We start from the raw sequence: 24,570 nt of genomic DNA on the forward strand, positions 1-24,570 counted from the left end.
GACTTTACCTGCCCTTTATGAACCCATGCTGCGTCTGCCCATTGAGACAATTTCCATCCAGATGCCTCGCTATTTCTTCCTTGATAATAGATTCCAGCATCTTCCTTACTATCGAAGTTAAGCTAACTGGCTGCTTTCTGCCTACCTCTTTTTGTTTTTAAACTGTGGTGTCATGTTTGCTAATTTCCAATCCGCCGGGACCACCCCAGTGTCTAGTGAATTTTGGTAAATTATCACTAGTGCATTTGCAATTTTCCTAGCCATCTCTTTTAGCACTCTGGGATGCATTCCTTGAGGGCCAGGAGACTGGTCTACCATTAGCCCCATTTTAAATTTTTAATTCCACCATATTGTGATCGCTCCTTCTGAGAGGATCCCTAACTATGAGATCATTCATCAATCCTGTCTCATTACACAGGACCAGATCTAGGAACGCTTGTTCCCTCGTAGGTTCCATTATATACTGTTCTCGGAAACTATCGCAAATACATTCTACAAACTCCTCAAGACTGCCTTGATCGACCTGGTAAACTAATCGACATGTAGATTAAAATCCTCCATGATAACTGCTGTACCATTTCTACATGCATCAGTTATTTCTTTGTTTATTGTCTGCCCCACCATAATGTTACTATTTGGTGGCCTGTAGAGGAGATAGGGGAAGCATTAAATGGATATTTTTCGTCAGTGTTTACACTGGAGAAAGACAATGTTGTCGAGGAGAACACTCAGGTTCAGTCGACCAGGCGAGATTGAATTGAGGTTCAAAAGGAGGAGGTGTTAGAAATTTTAGAAAATGTCAAAATAGATAAGTCCCCTGGGCCAGATGGGATTTATCCTAGGATTCTCTGGGAAGCCAGGGAGGAGATTGCAGAGCCTTTGTCCTTGATCTTTATGTCGTCTTTGTCGACAGGAATAGTGCCGGAAGACTGGAGGATAGCAAATGTTGTCCCCTTGTTCAAGAAGGGGAGTAGAGACAACCCTGGTAATTATAGACCTGTGAGCCTTACTTCGGTTGTGGGTAAAATGTTGGAAAAGGTTATAAGAGATAGGGTTTATAATCATCTTGAAAAGAACAAGTTGATTAGCGATACTCAACACGGTTGTGTGAAGGGTAGGTCATGTCTCACAAACCTTATTGAGTTTTTTGAGAAGGTGACCAAACAGGTGGATCAGGGTAAAGCTGTTGATGTGGTGTATATGGATTTCAGTAAAGCGTTTGATAAGGTTCCCCACGGTAGGCTATTGCAGAAAATAAGGAAGTATGGAATTGAAGGTGATTTAGCAGTTTGGATCAGTAATTGGCTAGCTGAAAGAAGACAGAGGGTGGTGGTTGATGGCAAATGTTCATCCTGGAGTTCAGTTACTAGTGGTGTACCGCAAGGATCTGTTTTGGGGCCATTGCTGTTTGTCATTTTTATAAATGACCTGGAAGAGGGTGTAGAAGGATGGGTTAGTAAATTTGCAGATGACACGAAGGTCGGTGGAGTTGTGGATAGTGCTGAAGGATGTTATAGGATACAGAGGGACATAGATAAGCTGCAGAGCTGGGCTGAGAGGTGGCAGATGGAGTTTAATGCGGAAAAGTGTGAGGTGGTTCACTTTGGAAGGAGTAACAGGAATGCAGAGTACTGGGCTAATGGCAAGATTCTTGGTAGTGTAGATGAACAGAGAGATCTCGGCATCCAGATACATAAATCCCTGAAAGTTGCCACCCAGGTTAATAGGGCTGTTAAGAAGGCATATGGTGTGCTAGCCTTTATAAGCAGGGGGATCGAGTTTCGGAACCACAAGGTCATGCTGCAGCTGTACATAACTCTGGTGCGGCCACACCTGGAGTACTGCGTGCAGTTCTGGTCACCACATTATAGGAAGGATGTGGAAGCTTTGGAAAGGGTTCAGAGGAGATTTACTAGGATGTTGCCTGGTATGGAGGGAAGGTCTTACGAGGAAAGGCTCAGGGAATTGAGGTTGTTTTCGTTAGAGAGGAGAAGGCTGAGAGGTGACTTAATAGAGACATATAAGATAGTCAGAGGGTTAGATAGGGTGGACAGTGACAGTCTTTTTCCTCGGATGGTGATGACCAACATGAGGGGACATAGATTTAAATTGAGGGGTGATAGATATAGGACAGATGTCAGAGGCAGTTTCTTTACTCAGAGAGTAGTAGGGGTGTGGAACGCCCTGCCTGCAATAGTAGTAGACTCGCCAACTTTAAGGACATTTAAGTGGTCACTGGATAGACATATGGATGAAAATGGAATAGTGTAGGTCAGATAGGCTTCAGATGGTTTCACAGGTCGGCGCAACATCGAGGGCCGAAGGGCCCGTACTGCGCTGTACTGTTCTATGTTCTATGTTCTATGTATAGACTACTCCTATCAGTGACTTTTTCGCCTTTCTATTCCTGATTTCCACCAAAATGGATTCAACCGTATCCTCCATAGCATCGATGTCATCCCTTACTATTGCCCGGAAGTCATCCTTAAATAACAGAGCTACGTGCTAGCACCTCCCTTACCATCCACTCTGCCCTTCCGAATAGATTGGTACCCTTGGATATTTAACTCCCAGTCGTGACCATCCTTTAACCATGTTTCAGTAATGGCCACTAAATCAGTCATTCATGATGATTTGCGCCATCAACTCATTTACCTTAATCATCTTTGTCACCTCCTCAAAAAAACTCGATCAAGTTAGTGAGGCATGACCTTTCCTTCACAAAATCATGCTTTCTATCGCTTTTCTGGAGTTCATTTATTTCCAAATGGTTATAAATCCTTGTCCTGAAAATTCTCTCCAATAATTTACCAACTACCGATGTGAGGCTCACCGGTCTATTAGTTTCCAGGATTATCCCTGCTAGCTTTCTTAAACATCGGTACCACATTAGCTATTTTTCAGTCCTTTGGGATCTCACCTGCAGCCAATGAAGATACAAAGATGTCAGTTAAGGCCCCTGCAATTTCCTCCCTTGCTTCTTTTAGTATTCTGGGGTAAATCCCATCCGGCCCAGGAGACGTATCTACTTCAACATCTTTTAAAAGACCCAATACCTCCTCCTTTTCGATGTTAACAGAATCCAGACTGTCCACACACCCTACCCAAGAATCATCTTCCACAAAGTCCCTTCTTTTGGTAAACGCTGATGCAAAGTACTCATTTAGTATCTCACCCATTTCTTCTGGCTCAACACATAGATTCCTCCCACTGTCCTAAAGTGGTCTAATGGTCCAATCCTTTCCCTGGCCACCCCCTTGCTTTTTACATACGAATAAAAAGCTTTGGGATTCACCTTAATCCTACTTGCCAAGGACTTTTCATGACCCCTCCTAGCCCTCCTAATTTTCCACTTCAGTGCCTTCCTACAGAAGTCTCATTTTTCATTTTGACGAGTTTCACATATCCCTCGTTATCCAAGGCTCCCACAACTTCCCAGACTTATCCTTTGTTCTCTTAGGAAAGTGACTTTCCTGAATCCTAATCAACTGTCACTTGAAAAACTCCCTCATGTCCGATGTTGATTTACTATCAAACAGTCGCACCCGATCCAAATTCTTCCTTTCCTGTCTAATGTTATCGTAATTTGCCTTTCCCCAGTTTAGAACCTTAATGCGAGGGTTACCCTCAGCCCTGTCCAAAAGTACCCTTAAACTTACGGAATTGTGATCACTACTCCCAAAATGTTCCCCACTGAAGCTTCAACCATCTGTGCAGGCTCATTCCCCAATACCAGATCCAGTACTGCCCCTTCCCTAGTTGGACTATCTACATATTGCATCAAAGCAGCTTCCTGGATACACCTTACAAACTCTGCTCATTGCAAACCCCTCGCACTAAGTGAGTCCCAGTCAATATAGGGGAAATTAAAATCCCCTACCACAACAACCCTGTTACTTTTGCACCAATCAAAAATCTCCACCTATCTGCTCCTCTATTTCTCAATGGCAGTTGGGGGGCCTGCAATAAATGCCAAACATTGTGATTGCCCCCTTCCTGTTTCTGAGCTCTACCCAGATTGCCTCATTGTATGAGCCCGCCGACGTGTCTTCCCGCAGTATGGCTATAATATTTTCCTTCACCAGTAATGCTTCTCCCCCACCCCTTTGACACCCCCCTCGCTCTCTCCTGAAGCATCTATATCCTCAATGCTGCCTATAGATATATCTATATCCATATCCTCCAGCTGCCCTTTCTTTAACCATGTTTCTGTGATAGCCACAAAATCATAATTCCAAGTACAACATCATAATTCCAAGTACTAATAAGTGCTCAAAGTTCATCTGCCTGGCGTTGAAACAAATACACTTCAAACCACTGCGTTTGAGCAGACAGGGTAATGTTGTTCTCTTAATTTTGTTCTCTATTTCCCCTTCAGTTATTTCTTCAGAAAGGGAAAATGCTGGAAAATCTCAGCAAGTCTGGCAGCATCTGTAGGGAGAGAAAAGAGCTAACGTTTCGAGTCCGATGACTTTGTCAAAGCTAACAGACAGAGAAAGTGGGAAATACCTTCATCTCCGTGCCCACTTCTTTGGGCAAGAATCCTCCCCCCGTTCCACTGATCCTTTCATGTGCCTCCAACATTCTGCCTCCAAGTGGACCCCCCCCCCCCCCCCCCCCCCCCCCCACCGGGACAATTACCTGCCCTTGATCTTTTCATTGAGAACTGTCAACGGGACATTGGCCGTCTTAAGTTTTCTGCCCCCCCCCCCTCACCCATTCCAACCTCTCTCCTTCTGAAATTTCTGCTCTGCACTCCGTCAGGTCTAACCCCGACTTTGTCATCAAACCTGCCGACAAAGGGGGTGCTGTTGTCGTCTGGTGCACTGACCTCTACCTCGCAGAGGCTGAGCGCCAACTCTCCGATACTTCCTCTTACCGCTCCCTGGACCATGACCAGACCACTGAACATCAAACCATTATCTCCAACACCGTTAGTGACCTCATTTCCTCTGGATGACTTCCCCTTACGGCTTCCGACCTCAGTCCTCCAACCCCAGACAGCCCGCTTTTACCTACTTCCCAAAATCCACAAAAAGGACTGTCCCGGCAGGCCTATAAAGTCAACATGCTCCTGCCCCACCGAACTTATTTCCTCTTATCTTGACTCCATCCTCACTCCCCTGGTCCATTCCCTCCCCACCTACATCCGGGATTTCTCTGATGCCCTGCGGCATATTGACAGCTTCCAGTTCGCAGGCCCTAACCGCATTCTATTCACCATGGATGTGCAATCCCTCTACACCGCCACCCCACACTAGGATGGCCTGAGAGCTCTTCGTTTCTTTCTCGAAAAGAGACCCAGACAATTCCCATCCACCACCACTCTCCTCCGCCTGGCTGAACTCGTTCTGTCTCTCAACAACTTCTCCTTTAACTCATCTCACTTTCTACAAATCAAATGGGTACCCGCATGGGTCCTAGCTACGCTTGCCTTTTTATGGGGTATGTGGAACATTCCTTGTTCTAGGCCTATCTGGGCCCCCTGCCACAACTCCTTTACCGATACATTTATGACTATTTTGGTGCCGCGTCATGCTCTCGCCCGGACCTGGAAAAATTCATCAACTTCGCTTCCAGTTTCCACCCCTCCATCACTTTCACCTGGTCCATCTCAGACTCTTCCCTTCCTTTCCTTGATCTTTCGGTCTCCATTTCCGGCAATAGGCTATCCACTAATATCCACTACAAGCCCACCGACTCCCACAGCTATCTGGACTACAGCTCTGCGCACCCTACACCCTGTAAGGACACCATCCCTTTCTCTCAACTCCTTCGCCTCCGTCGCATTTGTTCCGACGATGCCACTTTCCAAAATGGTGCTTCGAAATGTGTTCCTTCTTCCTCGACCGTGATTTCCCATCTACAGTTGTGGACAGGGCCCTCAACAGTGTGCGGTCCATCTCCCGCGCCACTACCCTCGCCCCCTCCACTCCCTCCCAGAACAAGGATAGAGTCCCCCTCGTTCTCACATTTCATCCCACCAGCCTCCGTATGCAAAGCATAATCCTCTGCCATTTTCGCCAACTCCAGCGTGATGCCACCACCAAACACATCTTCCCTTCACTCCCTCTGTCAGCATTCCGTTCCCTCCGAGACAATCTAGTCCACTTCTCCACCATACCCAGTACCTCTCCCATGGCACCTTCCCATGCAATCGCAGAAGGTGTAACAGTGTAATACCTGTACCTTTACCTGTTCCATGCTTAACATTCCAGGCCCAAAACACTCATTCCAGGTTAAGCAGCGTTTCACTTGCATCTCTTTCAATCTGGTCTACTGCATTCGCTGCTCCCAGTGTGGTCTCCTCTATATCGGAGAGGCTAAACGCAGACTGGGTGATCGCTTGGCTGAGCATCGTCAGTCTGTGCGTATTCAGGATCCTGACCTTCCTGTTGCTTGCCATTTTAACAAAAGACCCTGCTCCCATGCCCACATGTCTGTTCTTGGCCCGCTGCAATGTTCCAGTGAAGCTCAACGCAAACTGGAGGAACACCATCTCATCTTCCGGTTAGGCACACTACAGCCTTTCGGCCTGAACATCGAATTCAACAACTTCAGATGATCAGCCCCACCTCGACCCATTTGTTTTCATTTCATTTTAACTGTCCTTTACCATTTCTTTATTTCATAATATACATTTAATTCCCCCCCCAATATTATCCACCTTTCCTGCACCTTTCTCCTCTTTGCTTCCCCTCCCCCCACACCTACAGTTCATCCTCTGTTAGTTTCCCTGCTGTTTGACCTTTCACATCTTTTGTCCTCTCTGGGGACTGCTATTAACACTCTTTCACCTTGGTATCTGTGGCCATTAGCACCCAGTTTCCCTGGGATTCTGTGACTATGACTCATCTTTCATTCTCACTCCACAGTATCAATATTTCCCACTTTCTCTGTCTGTTAGCTTTGACAAAGAGTCATCGGACTCGAAACGTTAGCTCTTTTCTCTCCCTACAGATGCTGCCTGACTTGCTGAGATTTTCCAGCATTTTCCCTTTCATTACCTCACATTTGTCTGGTTTAAACTCCATTTGCCATTTCTCTACCAAGTCTCCAACTTATCTATGTCAGAGAGATCTGGGCATGGGAGTCCACAGATCTTTGAAAGTGGCAACACAAGTGGACACGGTAGTCTTACCTTCATTGGGCGGGGCATAGAGTATAAAAACTGGCAATTCATACTGCAGTTGTACAGAACCTTGATAAGGCCACAATTGGAATAATGCACAGAATTCTGGTTGCCACAGCACCAGAAGGATGTGGAGGTTTTGGAGCGGGTGCAGAGGAGGTTTATCAGGATGTTGTCTGGAGGGGGTTAGCTATGCGGACAGGGTGGATAGACTCAGACTGTTTTCATTAGAACGACAGAGGTAACCTGAAACAAGATTACGAGGGGCATGAATAGAGTGGATAGGCAGGCACTCTTTCCCAGGGTGGAGAGGTCAGTCACCAGGGTGGTGAGTGCCTGGAAAGCGTTGCCAGGGAAGGTTGTGGAAGCAGATACATTAATGGCATTCAAAATACATCTTGACAAATAGATGGATAGGATGGGTATAGAAGTATACGGCGCACAAGGAAGTGCTGAGGGTTTTGTCCAAGGTTGGTATCATGACCAGTACAGGCTTAGAGGGCCGAAGGGTCTGTTCCTGTGCTGTATCGCTCTTCATTCTGTTGTGTAGAGATTTCCTGGTGTCATGCGAGTCCCTTTAAGAAAAATGTGTTTGATCAAATGGCTGCAGTGATGTCAGTGTATGGGTGGTGCTGGAATGTGATTCTGTCTTTTACTTTTGTTTTGAGCTGGAAGTTTGCATTCAAACAAGGAGGTGTATTTATCTCTTTCTCAGCAATCTAAATAATTTCTTCAGCTCAATTGATAATCTAAAAGTAATAAGTTTTTCTGTAAGGAATGCAAACCTGTCATAGTTAAAAAGGTTTTTTGACATATGGATGTTGCTAGGAATGTTATTAAGGGTTATCTATGGAATATTGTATCTGTGGGGAGTATCAGTGTTGGTAGTTTACTGTATGTTTATAAAATGTTAACTGGATTCATAGAATAAACATTGTTTTTGTTTAGAAATACTTTAGATCTCTGTTGCATCATACCTGTAAAGTGGGCCCCATAACAAAAATCTATTCGAAGTTGTGGGTCAGGTGAACTCCATGATATGCTTTGATGTTCTCTGAACACCGACCCATAATACTGGAAAGACTGCTTGGAGAGAGCGAGAGAGGAAGAAAGAGAGACCTCCTTTCAGGTCCTGAAAATCCAGCTGTCCTTGTTGAGACCACAAAATCCGACAGTTCAAAATTGCTTCATACATAGAACATTACAGCGCAGTACACGCCCTTCGGCCCACGATGTTGCACCGTCCTGTGAAACCCTTCTAAAGTCCCTCTACACTATTCCCTTATCGTCCATATGCCTATCCAATGACCATTTGAATGCGTTTAGTGTTGGCGACTCCACTACTGTTGCAGGCAGGGCATTCCACGCCCTTACTACTCTCCGAGTAAAGAACCTACCTCTGATATATGTCCTATATCTATCTCCCCTCAATTTAAAGCTATGTCCCCTCTTGCTGGACATCACCATCCGAGGAAAAGGCTCTCGATGTCCACCCAATCTAATCCTCTGATCATCTTGTATGCCTCAATTAAGTCCCTTCTTAACCTTCTTCTCTCTAACGAAAACAACCTCAAGTCCTTCAGCCTTTCCTCATATGATCTTCCCTCCATACCAGGCAACATTCTTGTAAATCTCCTCTGTACCCTTTCCAATGCTTCCACATCCTTCCTATAATGTGGCGACCAGAACTGCACGCAATACTCCAAATGAGGCCGCACCAGAGTTTTGTACAACTGCAACATGACCTCATGGCTCCGAAACTCAATTCCTCTACCAATAAAAGCTAACACACCGTACGCCTTCTTAACAACCCTCTCAACCTGGGTGGCAACTTTCAGGGATCTATGGACATGGACACCGAGATCTCTCTGCTCGTCCACACTACCAAGAATCTTACCATTAGCCCAGTACTCTGCCTTTCTGTTATTCCTTCCAAAATGAATCACCTCACACTCTTCTGCATTAAACTCAATTTGCCACCTGTCAGCCCAGCTCTGCAGCTTATCTATGTCCCTCTGTAACTTGTAACATCCTTCTGCGCTGTCCACAACTCCACCGACTTTAATGTCATCTGCAAATTTACTCACCCATCCTTCTACGCCCTCCTCCAGCTTATTTATAAAAATGACAAACAGCAACGGCCCCAAAACAGATCCTTGTGGCACACCACTAGTAACTGGACACCAGTCAGAGCATTTCCCATCAACCACCACTCTTTGTCTTCTATCAGCTAGCCAATTTCTGATCCAAACTGCTAAATCACCCTGAATCCCATGCCTCTGTATTTTCTGCAATAGCCTACCGTGGGGAACCTTATCAAACGCTTTACTGAAATCCATATACACCACATCAACTGCTTTACCCTCATCCACCTGTTTGGTCACCTTCTCAAAGAACTCAATAAGGTTGATGAGGCACGACCTACCCTTCACAAAACCTTGTTGACTATCTCTAATCAAATTATTCCTTTCCAGGTGATTATACATCCTATCTCTTAAAAACCTTTCCAAGACTTTTCCCACAACAGAAGTAAGGCTCACTGGTCTATAGTTACCGGGGTTATCTCTACTCCCCTTCTTTTACAAGGGGATAACATTTGCTATCCTCCAGTCCTCTGGCACTATTCCTGTAGACAAAGATGACTTAAAGATCAAAGCCAAAGGCTCAGCAATCTCCTCCCTAGCTTCCCAGAGAATCCTAGGATAAATCCCATCCGGCCCAGGGGATTTATCTATTTTCACACTTTCCAGAATCGCTAACACCTCCTCCTTATGAACCTCAAGCCCTTCCAGTCTAGTAGCCTGCATCTCATGGGGCGGAATTCTTCTACCCCCCCGGGTTTGGGGGGGGGGGGGGGGGGGGGGAGGATCGGAGAATCGCCCGGGGCCAGCGTCAATCCCGCCCCCACCATGGCCCGAATTCTCCGCCTCCCGGGAATCGGCGGGCCCCCCTCGGCAATTCTCCGGCCCGCGATGGGACAAAGTCCCGCGGCGGACAGGCCTCTCCCACCGGCAGGAATCAAACCACGTTTTGGTGCCGGCGGGATTGGCGGCGCGAGCGGGCGCCGGGGGGGGGAGGGTGGGAGGGGGGGTCTGGCCCCAGGGGGGTGTCCCCACGGTGGCCTGGCCCACGATGAGTGCCCACCGATCGGAACTCTGCCGTGGGGGCACTCTTTCTTCCGCCCCGCCATGGCCTTCACCATGGTGGGGGCGGAAGAGACCCCCTCCCCTGTGCATGCGCCGGTATGACGTCAGCAGCTGCTGACGCACCGGCGCATGCTCGGACTGGCCTTTCGGACCCGGCTAGCGGGGCGCCAAAGGCCATTCGCGCCGGCCGCGGAGCGGGAGCCACTCCGGCACCTTTAGGGAGGCACGACGCCAGAGTGGTTCACGCCACTCCGTCCCGCCGGGACCCCCCGCCCCGCCGGGTAGGGGAGAATCCCGGTCCTGGTTCCTCCCATCTCTGTCACACTCTGATCCGATAACCTGCCCACTCAAGTCTAAACACAATGTCTCAAATTATCTACTGCTCAGGAAACCATCCAAAATACACCATATTCCATTTACTCGTAAGAGGTCAGCAAGTACATGTGAATGATTAACTCACTTTTACAACATCTTTAACTAATCTTAATTACAACTTTATCCGACAGACCATCCACCTTAACCTAGGTTTAAAAAAAATAATATTCCTGCAACAGATATGTATGTATATATCAATCCATATGCAAATTGCTTCCACTCATCACAATGGTTAAATTAAAGAAAAAAGAAACAAGACTTTTTATAGAAACTGTGACATGTAAGCTATCAGGTGAAAACCTAACTCTCCTTATCTGTCCCACTCAGGTTTGAGTAATAAAGATGGTCTATGGTCTTCATGAATCCTGTGATAAATGTGCCCTCAAGTGTGTGATTTCCTCTGAGGAGGCATTGTCATTCTCCTGGACTACCACCTGTGGGATCTTTAACAGTCATGTGGGATGTTTAACAGTCATGCGGGAGTTTAAAGACATTGGGCGGAATTCTCCGCTCCCACGCCGGGGAGAATCGCGTGAGGTCCGCTCTCGTAGCTCCAGCGATTCTCCCACCCCCCCCCCCCGGATGGGCCGAGCGGCCTGCCTTTCGCGACCGTTTCACGACGGCAGCAACCACACCTGGTCGCTGCCGTCATGAACACGACGTGAGATGCCCGTTTGGGGCTTGTGGAGGGCCTAGAGGGGACTGAGCTCGGGAGGGGACAGGCCTGCAATTGGTGCCCACCGATCGTCGGGCCGGCGTCTCAATGGGACGCACTCTTTCCCCTCCGCCGCCCCGCAAGATCAAGCCGCCACGTCTTGCGGGGCGGCAGAGGGGAAGACAGCAACCACGCATGTGCGGGTTTGCCGTCATCCATCGTGACGCCAACCCACGCATGCGTGGCTGACGTCATTAGGCGCGTCGGCCGCATCATTCTCGGCGCGTCGGGCCTTGACGCCAGCTTGACGGCACGGCCCTCCTAGCCCCCCCGGCGGGGGGAGCATAGGGGGCCAGGAGAGGCCTCCGACGCCGTCGTGAACCTCTTCGGGTTTCACGACAGCGTCGGGCCTTTGGGAGAATTCCGTCGGGCCTTTGGGAGAATTCCGCCCATTACTTAGAACTGTCAAAGTAGGAATTGATCTTAATTCACGTACTGTTGAAATCAAATCAGCATGCAATTTATCAGATAGCTCGGGGGCCTCTGTCTCTCCTCCTCTGACAAGCCGACCTTCTCCTCTGCTGCAGTTAATTTTAAGGTTGATGGAGCATGACAACTAATAAGTGGCAAGTAACAAGTGCTGGGCAACAACAATTACCGACCAGAGAAACCCTGACAATTCCCTTTGACATTCAATGCATTTACATCACTGGATCACCAACACTCCCCCCAGCTCTTGTCCCACCTCAAATATCTTAGGGCCTGAAACTAAACTCAACAAGGCGCATAAATTCTCTGGCTGGACGACCAGGTCAGGGGCTTGGAATTTTGTGGTGAGTTCCTTACCTCTTGATCACCACAGTTTGTCCACCATCTACAAGTCATCACTGTGATGGAAACTTGATGTAATACTCCCTTCTTGCCTCAATGAATGTAGCGCCACAATATTCAACAATGAACAACATTCAGGACAAAGCCACCTATTGTTGGTCACATCCACCACCTTAAGTAATAATGCTCTTCATCACCAATGCATCATGGCAATAACATGTGTTACATCTGCAAAATGTAACTGCAACAATTTGCTTTTATAATGAACCCATAGTCACTGTTAATCAGAAGAATAAGGCACATGGAAAAACCTCCCTTGTGCTTCCGTCTCATCTTATGGTCTTATTTTCATAATATGGAGCAGAACGCTTTCAAATGCCTCAAGTGTGGCCCAGCCAAGGTTAATACAAGTTGAAGGTAACCTGAGTAATTTTGCTATTTAATGGAATTTAACAGAAAGGAAAATCTAACAATACATATAAAAGGTAGACACCATAAAATTCCATTGAATCCCTATAGCGCCATTCGGCCCATCAAGTTGGTACTGACCCTCTGAAAGAGCAGATTAGCTAGGTCCACTCCCTTGTCCTATCCCCACAACACCATAATCCCAACTAACCGGCACATCTTTGTTCATGTTGCACCTCTGCTGAAGTTGAAAGCTCCAATGTATATGAATGCAGTTCCTTTTACATTCAGATTGATGGTTCTGATAAAGCTTTGGGTAACATGCAGTATTTTTCCCTTTTAAGTGCCATATTTGCAGTAATTTGTTTTCAACTGGGGTTTCAGCAGTCATGGTATTTCTTATTGTTCTTAAATCAGTCAATGTCAACGTGGACAAAACAAAAACTAAGGGCAGCATGGTGGCGTAGTGCCGAGAGCCGGGTTTGATCCTGGCCCCGGGTCACTGTCCATGTAGAGTCTGCACATTCTCCCCGTGTCTGCGTGGGTCTCACCCCCACAACCCAGGGTAGGTGGATTGGCCATGCTAAACTGCCCCTTAGTTGGAAAAATCAAAACGAAAATTGTATAAACACAGAAATCAGTCAGTCATGGAAAGTACCTGTAGTTATTTATCAGACTGGAGGTTGGCAGACAGTGAATTTGGGGCCTCACGGTAGCATGGTGGTTAGCATCAATGCTTCTCAGCGCCAGGGTCCCAGGTTCGATTCCCGGCTGGATCACTGTCTGTGTGGAGTCTGCACGTCCTCCCTGTGTGTGCGTGGGTTTCCTCCGGGTGCTCCGGTTTCCCCCCACAGTCCAAAGATGTGCGGGTTAGGTGGATTGGCCATGCTAAATTGCCCGTAGTGTAAGGTTGAGTGTAAGGTTAATGGGGTGATTGTTGGGTTACGGGTATACAGGTTACGTGGGTTTAAGTAGGGTGATCATTGCTCGGCACAACATCGAGGGCCGAAGGGCCTGTTCTGTGCTGTACTGTTCTATGTTCTATGTTCTATGAAACAAGACAGTAGAGTATCCGAAGGAATGATGTGCGACACAGACACACGCTGTTTATAACGAGATGGTAATATCGCATGCGATTTAGTGAATCATGGTCCAATGAGGAATTCTTTCACCTACGAGTTCAAGTTCAGCTGGCTGAAGACAGATGTTCTGTACATGGGCGGCACAGTAGCACAGTGGTTAGTATAGTTGCTTCACAGCTCCAGGGTCCCAGGTTCGATTCCCGGTTTGGGTCACTCTCTGTGCGGAGTCTGCACGTTCTCCCTGTGTCTGCGTGGGTTTCCTCCGGGCGCTCCAGTTTCCTCCCACAGTCCAAAGATGCGCAAAGGAAGTGACAAAGTTAATTGATGAGGGAAGGGCTGTAGATGTCATATGCATGGACTTCAGTAAGGGGTTTAATAAAGTTTCCCATGGCAGGTTGATGGAGTCGTATGGGATTCAGGGTTTACTAGCTAGATGGATAAAGAACTGGCTGGGCAACAGGAGACAGAGTAGTGGTGGAAGGGAGTGTCTCAAAATGGAGAAGGGTGACTAGTGGTGTTCCACAGGGATCCATGCTCAGACCACTGTTGTTTGTGATATACATAAATACCTGGAGGAAGGTATAGGTGGTCTAATTAGCAAGTTTGCAGATGATACTAAGATTGGTGGAGTTGCAGATAGCGAGGAGGACTGTCAGAGAATACAGCAAAATATAGATAGATTGAAATGAAAAATGAAAATCGCTTGTCACGAGTAGGCTTCAATGAAGTTACTGTGAAAATGTGTTGCCACATTCCGGCGCCTGTCCGGGGAGGCTGATACGGGATTCGAGCCGTGCTGCTGGCCTGCTTTAAAAGCCAGCGATTTAGCCCAGTGAGCTAAATCAGCCCCAGGGTAGTTGGGCAGAGAAATGGCAGATGGAGTTCAATCCAGGCAAATGCGAGGTGATGCAATTTGGAAGACCTAATTCAAGAGCGGACTATACAGTCAATGGAAGAGTCCTGTGGAAAATCGATGTACAGAGAGATCTGGGAGTTCAGGTCCATTGTACCCTGAAGGTGGCAACGCAGGTTGATAGAGTGGTCAAGAAGGCATACAGTATGCTTGCCTTCATCGGACGGGGTATTGAGTACAAGAGTCGGCAGGTCATGTTACAGTTGTATAGGACTTTGGTTAGGCCACATTTGAAATACTGCGTGCAGTTCTGGTCGCCACATTACAAGAAGGATGTGGATGCTTTAGAGAGGGTGCAGAGGAGGTTCACCAGGATGTTGCCTGGTATGAAGGGTGCTAGTTATGAAGAAAGGTGGAGTAGATTAGGATTGTTTTCGTTGGAAAGACGGAGATTGAGGGGGGACCTGATTGAGGTCTACAAAATTTTGAGAGGTATGGACAGGATGGACAGCAACAAGCTTTTTCCAAGAGTAGAGGTGTCAATTACAAGGGGTCACGATTTCAAGGTGAGAGGGGGAAAGTTTAAGGGAGATGTGCATGGAAAAATTTTTACGCAGAGGGTGGTGGGTGCCTGGAACGCTTTGCCAGCGGAGGTGGTAGAGGCAGGCACGATAGCATCATTTAAGATGCAGCTAGACAGATATATGAACAGAGGGAAGTAGACCTTGGAAAATAGGAGACAGGTTTAGATAAAGGATCTGGATCGGCGCAGGCTGGGAGGGCCAAAGGACCTGTTCCTGTGCTGTAATTTTCTTTGTTCTTCTTTGTGCAGGTAGTTGGATTGGCCATGATCAATTGCCACTTAGTCTCAAAAAAAAGGTTAGGTGGGGTTACTGGGATCAGGTGGAGGTGAGGTACGGTAGACTAGGAAAATTACTGGAACATATTATTAGAGACAGGATTTACTCACATTTGGAAACAAATGGATTTATTAGTGATGGACAGCATGGTTTTGTGAAGGGGAGGTTGTGCCTCGCTAATTTGATCAGGTTTTTCGAGGAAGTGACAAAGATGATAGATGAGGGAAAGGCAGTAGATGTTGTATAAATGGACTTCAGTAAAGCCTTTGACAGGGTACCTCATGCTAGACTGGTATTAAAGGTGAAGTCTGTGCTTGGGCACAGAAGACAGAGGGTAGCAGTAGAAGGTGTTTTTCTGAATGGAAGGCTGTGACTAGCGCCGTTCCACAGGGATCAGTTCCTGGACCTTTGTTGTCCGTGGTGTATATAAATGCTTTGGAAGAAAATGTAGCTGGTCTGATGAGTAAGTTTGCAGACAACACAAAAATGCTGGAGTTGCGGATAGTGAAGAGGATTGTCAGAGGATACAGCAGGATATACACTGGTTGGAGTCTTGGGCAGAGAAATGGCAGATGAAGTTTAATACGGACAAAGTGTGAGGAAATGCACTTTGGAAGGTCCAATGCATGTAGGAATTACACAATAAATGATAGAAATATTGTGAATATTGACAGGCAGAAGGATCTGGGCATGCATGTTCACCGATCATCGAAAGTGGCAACACAGGTCAAGAAGGCATAAGACATGCTGGCCTTCATCAGTCGGGGCATTGAATATAAAAATTGGTAAGTTATGTTACAGTTGTAGAGGGCCTTAGTTCGGCCTGATTTGGAATATTGTGTACAATTCTGGTTGCCACACTACCAGAAGGATATGGATGCTTTAGAGAGGATACAGAAGCGGTTTACTAGGATGTTGCCTGGTATGGAGGGCATTAGCCATGAGAAGTTGTATAACCTTGGTCTGTTCTCCCTGGAACGACAGAGGTTGACAGGCGACCTGATGGAGGTCGACAAGATTATGAGTGGCATGGACAGATGCCTCGCAATTTCTTCCTTGATGATAGATTCCAGCATCTTCCCTATTACCGAAGTTAAACTCACTGGCCTATAATTTCCTGCTTTCTGCCTACCTCCTTTTTTAAACAGTGGCGTCACGTTTGCTAATTTCCAATCCACCGGGACCACCCCAGAGTCTAGTGAATTTCGGTAAATTATCACTAGTGCATCTGCAATTTCCCTAGCCATCTCTTTTAGCACTCTGGGATGCATTCCATCAGGGCCAGGAGACTTGTCTACCTTTAGCCCCATTAGCTTGCCCATCACTCCCTCCTTAGTGATAACAATCCTCTCAAGGTCCTCACCTGTCATAGCCTCATTTCTATCAGTCGCTGGCATGTTATTTGTGTCTTCCACTGTGAAGACAGACCCAAAAAACATGTTCAGTTCCTCAGCCATTTCCTTAATAATGGGAAATGAGGAAATGGCTGAGGAACTGAACAGGTTTTCTGGGTCGGTCTTCACAGTGGAAGACACAAATAACATGCCAGCGACTGATAGAAATGAGGCTATGACAGGTGAGGACCTTGAGAGGATTGTTATCACTAAGGAGGGAGTGATGGGCAAGCTAATGGGGCTAAAGGTAGACAAGTCTCCTGGCCCTGATGGAATGCATCCCAGAGTGCTAAAAGAGATGGCTAGGGAAATTGCAGATGCACTAGTGATAATTTACCGAAATTCACTAGACTCTGGGGTGGTCCCGGTGGATTGGAAATTAGCAAACGTGACGCCACTGTTTAAAAAAGGAGGTAGGCAGAAAGCAGGAAATTATAGGCCAGTGAGTTTAACTTCGGTAATAGGGAAGATGCTGGAATCTATCATCAAGGAAGAAATTGCGAGGCATCTGGATAGAAATTGTCCCATTGGGCAGACGCAGCATGGGTTCATAAAAGGCAGGTCATGCCTAACTAATTTAGTGGAATTTTTTAAGGACATTACCAGTGCAGTAGATAACGGGGAGCCGATGGATGTGGTATATCTGGATTTCCAGAAAGCCTTTGACAAGGTGCCACACAAAAAGTTGCTGCATAAGATAAAGATGCATGGCATTAAGGGTAAAGTAGTAGCATGGATAGAGGATTGGTTAATTAATAGAAAGCAAAGAGTAGGGATTAATGGGTGTTTCTCTGGTTGGCAATCAGTAGCTAGTGGTGTCCCTCAGGGATCGGTGTTGGGTCCACAATTGTTCACAGTTTACATAGATGATTTGGAGTTGGGGACCAAGGGCAATGTGTCCAAGTTTGCAGATGACACTAAGATGAGTGGTAAAACGAAAAGTGCAGAGGATACTGGAAGTCTGCAGAGGGATTTGGATAGGTTAAGTGAATGGGCTCGGGTCTGGCAGATGGAATACAATGTTGACAAATGTGAGGTTATCCATTTTGGTAGGAATAACAGCAAACGGGATTATTATTTAAACGATAAAATATTAAAGCATGCCGCTGTTCAGAGAGACTTGGGTGTGCTAGTGCACGAGTCACAGAAGGTTGGTTTACAAGTGCAACAGGTGATTAAGAAGGCAAATGGAATTTTGTCCTTCATTGCTAGAGGGATGGAGTTTAAGACTAGGGAGGTTATGTTGCAATTGTATAAGGTGTTAGTGCGGCCACACCTGGAGTATTGTGTTCAGTTTTGGTCTCCTTACTTGAGAAAGGACGTACTGGCGCTGGAGGGTGTGCAGAGGAGATTCACTAGGTTAATCCCAGAGCTGAAGGGGTTGGATTATGAGGAGAGGTTGAGTAGACTGGGGCTGTACTCGTTGGAATTTAGAAGGATGAGGGGGGATCTTATAGAAACATTTAAAATTATGAAGGGAATAGATAGGATAGATGCAGGCAGGTTGTTTCCACTGGCGGGTGACAGCAGAACTAGGGGGCATAGCCTCAAAATAAGGGGAAGTAGATTTAGGACTGAGTTTAGGAGGAACTTCTTCACCCAAAGGGTTGTGAATCTATGGAATTCCTTGCCCAGTGAAGCAGTTGAGGCTCCTTCATTACATGTTTTTAAGGTAAAGATAGATAGTTTTTTGAAGAATAAAGGGATTAAGGGTTATGGTGTTCGGGCCGGAAAGTGGAGCTGAGTCCACAAAAGATCAGCCATGATCTAATTGAATGGCGGAGCAGGCTCGAGGGGCCAGATGGCCTACTCCTGCTCCTAGTTCTTATGTTCTTATGTTCTTATGAATGGATAGTCAGATGCTCTTTCCTAGGGTACGAAAGTCAAGTACTAGGGAACATAGGTTTAAAGTGCGTGGGGGCAAGTTTAGAATTGATGTGCGAGATCATTTTGTATTTTTACACATGTGGTAAATATATGGAACACTTTAAACTGGACAGCTGGTGGGGGCAGGTACGATAGCGGCATTTAAAGGGCATCTAGAGAAATATATGAATAGGGTGGGTCTGGAAGGATACAGACTCCATAAGTGCATACGGTTTTAGTTTAGTCAGGTACCATGATCAGCGCAGACTTGGAGGGGCAAAGGGACTATTCTTGCGCTATATTGTTCTTTAAAAACCATTCCCATGAGCTGATAGTTAAAAGACCCAGGGAACACAGACTTTCAAGATTTTTGGTAAGAGATGCAGAGGAATACGAGGAAGAACTTACATTGCATAGAGTGTGGGAATGACTTGGAACTCATTCACCACAAGGGTGGTAAATACAGAGACGAGCAACACTTTCACAATGAATTGGATGAGCACTTGGAAGGAAATAAGCTTGCAGAGCTATGGGGAGGGGAGAATGGGGCTGACTGAACGACTCCAAGGAGAACCAGATAGACTCCTGCACTGTAAATGACTCATAGAATTTACAGTGCAGAAGGAGGACATTCAGTCAATCGAGTCTGCAACAGCCCTTGGAAAGAGCTTTCAGCCCACACTCCACCCTATCTCCGTATCCCCACCTAACCTTTGTGGACACAAAGGGCAATCCACCCAACCGGCACATCTTTTGGACTGTGGGAGGAAATCGAAGTACCCAGAGGGAACCCACGCAGATACATGGAGAACATACAGACGCCGCAGACAGTGACCCAAGCTGGGAATTGAACCTGGGACCCTGGAGCTGTGAAGCTACATTGCTAGCCACTGTGCTACTGTGCCGACTCCTGAATACACAATCACGACTCGGACACATGGCACTGTGAATCATCTACCTACCTGTACAGTGTAGCTGCTTCCAAATTTCAGATTAATAGCAGAGGTGTTTTGTTCAAATTGGGGATATTTTCTTTCAGATTTGGTTGTCACATCATAAATGGGGTCCATAGGAGTATGAGCATACTCCAAACTTTTTAAGCGCTTTATCAGATTTTTCTTGGCATGGTCTACGACTTCAAATGTTTCGGTTTCCTTGTTAAAGCAAATTGGCTTTGGAAAACTCTGAAACAAAAAGTGCAGATGGATTTAATGCACAGAAACTGAACAACTAATTTTCTCCAAGTAGGCTGTCAACTCACCAGGACTGTCTGAGAGTTCAATGAATTAAAGATTTGGGAACAACTAAGGAAAAAGAAATCATTGAGGCATTAAAGTTTATTTCATTTTTTCAAAAACATGTTACTCATCATAATACAGTAGTCCCCCGTTATACCGCGCTCCGCAATACCGCGGTTCGCGATATAAAGTTGTGTCAATTTCAGCGGCCGGCTCACTTTGATCCGGAGAGGGAAGCTGCTCTCTCACTGAAACAATCAGCCGGCCGCAGAAATTGACACTGCCGGCTGCTCTCTCCGTCCAATCCAACTTTTAAGTTTTAATGTTTCTGATTGGAGGGAGAGAGCAGCGGGCAGTGTCAATTTCAGCGGCCGGCTGATTGTTTCAGTGAGAGAGCAGCTTCCCTCTCCGGATCAAAGTGAGCCGGCCGCAGAAATTGACACTGCCGGCTGCTCTCTCCCTCCAATCCAACTTTTAAGTTTTACTGTTTCTGATTGGAGGGAGAGAGCAGCCGGCAGTGTCAATTTCAGCGGCCGGCTCACTTTGATCCGGAGAGGGAAGCTGCTCTCTCACTGAAGCAATCAGCCGGCCGCTGAAATTGACACTGCCCGCTGCTCTCTCCCTCCAATCAGAAACATTAAAACTTAAAAGTTGGATTGGAGGGAGAGAGCAGCGGGCAGTGTCAATTTCAGCATCCGGCTGATTGTTTCAGTGAGAGAGCAGCTTCCCTCTCCGGATCAAAGTGAGCCGGCCGCTGAAATTGACACTGTTTTAATTAGATCCACGATGGGTGTTTTAAATTTATTTAAAAATCTATGCTAGCGCTTCCCATTGTGAGTTTACGGGGGTCTGACCTCTCCCCCCGCCCCCCGTAGACTCTCAATGGGAAGCGCTAGCATAGATTTTTAAATAAATTTAAAACCCCCATCGTGGATATCCGCGGCTCGGATGCAACGCGGGTGGCTGTCTTGGACCCCAACACCCGCGTTATAAAGGGGGACTACTGTAATACTGGAGAAGGATGAAAGATGGGATGGAAGGTCATTTATCTGTTTTATTACCTGGAATGTAAACGGTCTAAACTACCCAGTGTTCTTGAAAATACAGAAAAATGTGTCATTTGAAACATGGAAGTCTGGCAATATCTGGTCTGAGAGGATACAGGGAAAGATCCCACAAAAGGTTAATAGCAGCTGCAAAGAGCAGGATTATAAAATGCAGATTCTTTTTCACAAGCAGGTTTAGCAAACACACAGGTTTCATGTAATAAGCTAAAACAACGGCTCACACCTTCATGGAATGTAACTATCTCAGGAAGCATCTGGAAAAGCATGGATGATAGTTTCAATTCAATTAAGTGACGAATGTTTAAAACAGGCAGGTCTTTCAAGTCATAACCAAGTAAAATTTTAGCATACAGCTAAAAGCAAAGTTTCACACCTTAATTGAAATAAACTCTCTTAGTAAACAGCTGGAAAGGATGGATGATGCTCAGTCGAATTTGGTGTCAATTCTAAAGTATAAAATTCTACGAACATCAAGTCAATTAAAAGAAAATTGGAGACGACCTGTCTACGAGAGACATAATTTAAAGTCAAAATCAAAGGCAAAGTTATGAGCTGGGGACAATTGGAAAATTAAACGATTCGAAATCACAGAAATAAAAGTTAACTATTGAAACCAAAGCATTTTTTAATCAGATCTGAGAGGAGACGTTATGCCCAAAATGAATAATTCATTGTATTAAAATGTTTACATCAAAGATACTTTTTAACTATCAAAGTGAAACAAGCTTATTTACAATAAAGTCGTTAAAACTTAATAACTCTTCGAAAGAGAATATAAACCCGAAGAAAGGGGACAGCCAGCAGAGCCAGCTCTCACAGCTCGGTACATGGGAAGGATAGGACACAGCAACCGAGTTCACCAGCGAATACAACTCAAGAAGACCAGATTTTAAAGAAGACTGATTGTCAAGGTGGGCCTGAAGGTCCCTTCAACCAACAGGAAGGATCTAGAAGCAAGATCTTTTTACCTTTCTGTAAAGAAAGTGTTTACAGCTTTAAAAAGAAAAAATATAATAAAATAACTTAACTTAACCTGAAAAAGTGGTTATTAGCCTACTTTACTTACTTAACAACGCAGGACCCAGGACATCGATGCTACTAAGGGGTAAGTAGGTAAATTTATTCGATGAAGGTATGGGTTATACCGGGGAATAACTTGAAAATATAGTTTGACCTGAATAGCACCCACCGAAGCCTGCATCGGAGTCAGGGAGTGAGAATCCCTGTTCACCATTTAGAATATTTACCCTTTTTTTTGGTATAGGGGGAATTCTAAGAATAGTGGTGAGTTTTAACTTCACCAGTAAAAGAAATGAAGGTCGCTCTCATTAACATCATTTGAAAGTGGGCATAGCCTTGGTGCATGAAACTCACTTACGTACATCTGATAATTTTCAAATGTGAAAGCGTGGCACGGTGGTTAGCAATTATAATCCATAAAGGTATTCCCTTTCATAAACTAAAGCAGAGAACGATGGAAAGACTCAGCAGGTCTGACACCATCTGTAGGGAGTGAAAACAGGAATTAATGTTTCGGGTCCATATGACTTGTTCAGAACTAAAGACGGGGAGGTGTTGGATTATATACAGATTATATATGAAAGGGGTAGGACAGCTAACAGAACAGAAGATCAGTGATTCATTGAGGCGAAGAGAAATTGCAATGAAGTTGTAGCAAAACTTAAGAGCAAGTGATAGATGGCCCATTGGCAGAGAGATAGTTTTTACACAGGGATAAAAAAATGTTTGGGGTGCATAAAAAATGTTTACGGTGGGGGAGAAACGTCACAGTCTAAAGTTGTTGAGTCCCGAGGGCTGTAACATCCCTAACCAGAAGATGAGGTGCTGCTGTTCCAATTTGTGTTGGGTTTCACTGGAGCATTGCAGCATGTCCGCAACAGACATGTGAGCATGACAGCAAAAATTGAAATGGCAAGAAACAGGAAGCTCGAGATCATGTTTGCAGGCTGAGTGAAGGTATTCCACAAAGTGGTCATCTAGTCTGCGTTTAGTCTCCTTCATATAGAGGAGACCCTATTGGGAACAGTGAATAAGGTGGACCAAACTGAAGGAAAATGCAAGTGAAATGTTGCTTCATCTGAAAGGAGTCTTTGGGGCCTTCAACAGTGTGGAGGGAGGAGGAAAGGGGTAGTGTTACACCTTCTGCGATTTCAAGGCAAGGTGAGAAGTTGAGTGTGATGGAGGAGTGGACATGGGTGCCATGGAGGGAGAGGTTCCTTATGGAATTCTGACGGGGGAGGTAAAGAGAAGAGGTGTTTTGTGGTGGCAACTCTCCAACAGGGTCAATCACCATTGATCATCAGGAGATCAATGATCAACATAAACATTATTCCACTCTTTACACTTCAGACTCCCTTTCAGAGATCCTGGTTTCACTATTTCTAATGTCGGGCTCTTTGAATGTGTTAGAAGCAACAGTTTTTAGAAGCCAGGTGATTAGAATGCAGGACAGGCATGTCCCTGCAGAAATGAAGGACAGAAATGGCAGGATTAGGGATCCATGGATGATGAGGGAAATTGTTAGACTAGTTAAAAAAGAAAAAGTAAGCATACATAAAGGTCGAGACAACTAAAATCAACCAAAGCTTTTGAAGAATGTAGGGAAAGTAGGAACAGACAATAGGGCAGTACAGTGGTTAGCACAGTTGCTTCACAGCTCCAAGGTCCAAGGTTCGATTGCCGGCTTGGGTCACTGTCTGTGCGGAATCTGCACGCTCTCCCTGTGTCTACATGGGTTTACGCAGGGTGTTCCGGTTTCCTCCCACAGTCCAAGGATGTGCAGGTTAGGTAGATTGGCCATGATAAATTGCTCTTAGGTGTCCAAAAAGGTTAGGTGGGATTATTGGATTACAGGGATACGGTGGAGGCGTGGGCTTAAGTCGGGTTCTCTTTCCAAGAGCCAGTGTAGACTCGCTGGGCCGCATGGCCTCCTTCTACACTCTAAATTCTATGACTCAAACAGGGAGTTAGGAAGCTAAAAGAGGCCAAGAAATGTCATTGCCAAGCAGGGTTAAGGATAATCCAAAGGCCATTTATACATATATAAGGAGCAAGAGTAGCTAGAAAAAGAATAGGCTCACACAAGGATAAAGGAGGGAAGTTATGCATGAAGTCAGGTGAGATGCTTAGTGAGCATTTGCATTAGCAGTCACCAAGAAGAGGGACATAATAATAATCTTTTAGTGTCACAAGTAGGCTTACATTAACACTGCAATGAGGTTACTGTGAAAAAACACAATTTGCCACGCTCTGGCGCCTGTTTGGGAACACTGAGGGAGAATTCAGAATGTCCAATTCACCTAACAAGCACGCCTTTCGGGATTTGTGGGGGGGGGGAAACCGGAGCACCCGGAGGAAACCCACACAAACATGGGGAGAACGTGCAAACTCTGCACAGTCGGTGACCCCAATTTGTTATGGGCCCAGGTTTAGAGAACTCCAAAGTATATCATGGAGATCACCTGGCCCACGACTTTTACTAGATTGTTGTCTGGGGAGCACACGGCCCACTCTACAGATGTGGTACAGCAGAAATTTTAAAGTATTTTTTAAAGCAAAACAAAGTTTATTCTGTGAACTCAGTTCACCTTTTTAAAAACATAGTGAACATCTTTGCAACCATCAATTCAAATACAACCCTCA

General features: G+C 45.8%; 1 protein-coding gene across 1 annotated transcript in view; it reads right to left on the minus strand.

Moving 5' to 3' along the window:
* LOC119972149 (regulator of G-protein signaling 22-like) overlaps positions 1–24,570 on the minus strand; it is an 810,134-nt gene that overhangs the window by 727,567 nt on the left and 57,997 nt on the right. Inside the window, exon 4 of the mRNA XM_038808479.1 lies at positions 19,565–19,786. Within this exon, the coding sequence (XP_038664407.1) occupies positions 19,565–19,786 (222 nt within the window). The remainder of the gene's footprint in view (positions 1–19,564; positions 19,787–24,570) is intronic.

Source organism: Scyliorhinus canicula, chromosome 10, assembly GCF_902713615.1.
Source record: "Scyliorhinus canicula chromosome 10, sScyCan1.1, whole genome shotgun sequence".
Lineage (NCBI taxonomy): Eukaryota > Metazoa > Chordata > Chondrichthyes > Carcharhiniformes > Scyliorhinidae > Scyliorhinus > Scyliorhinus canicula.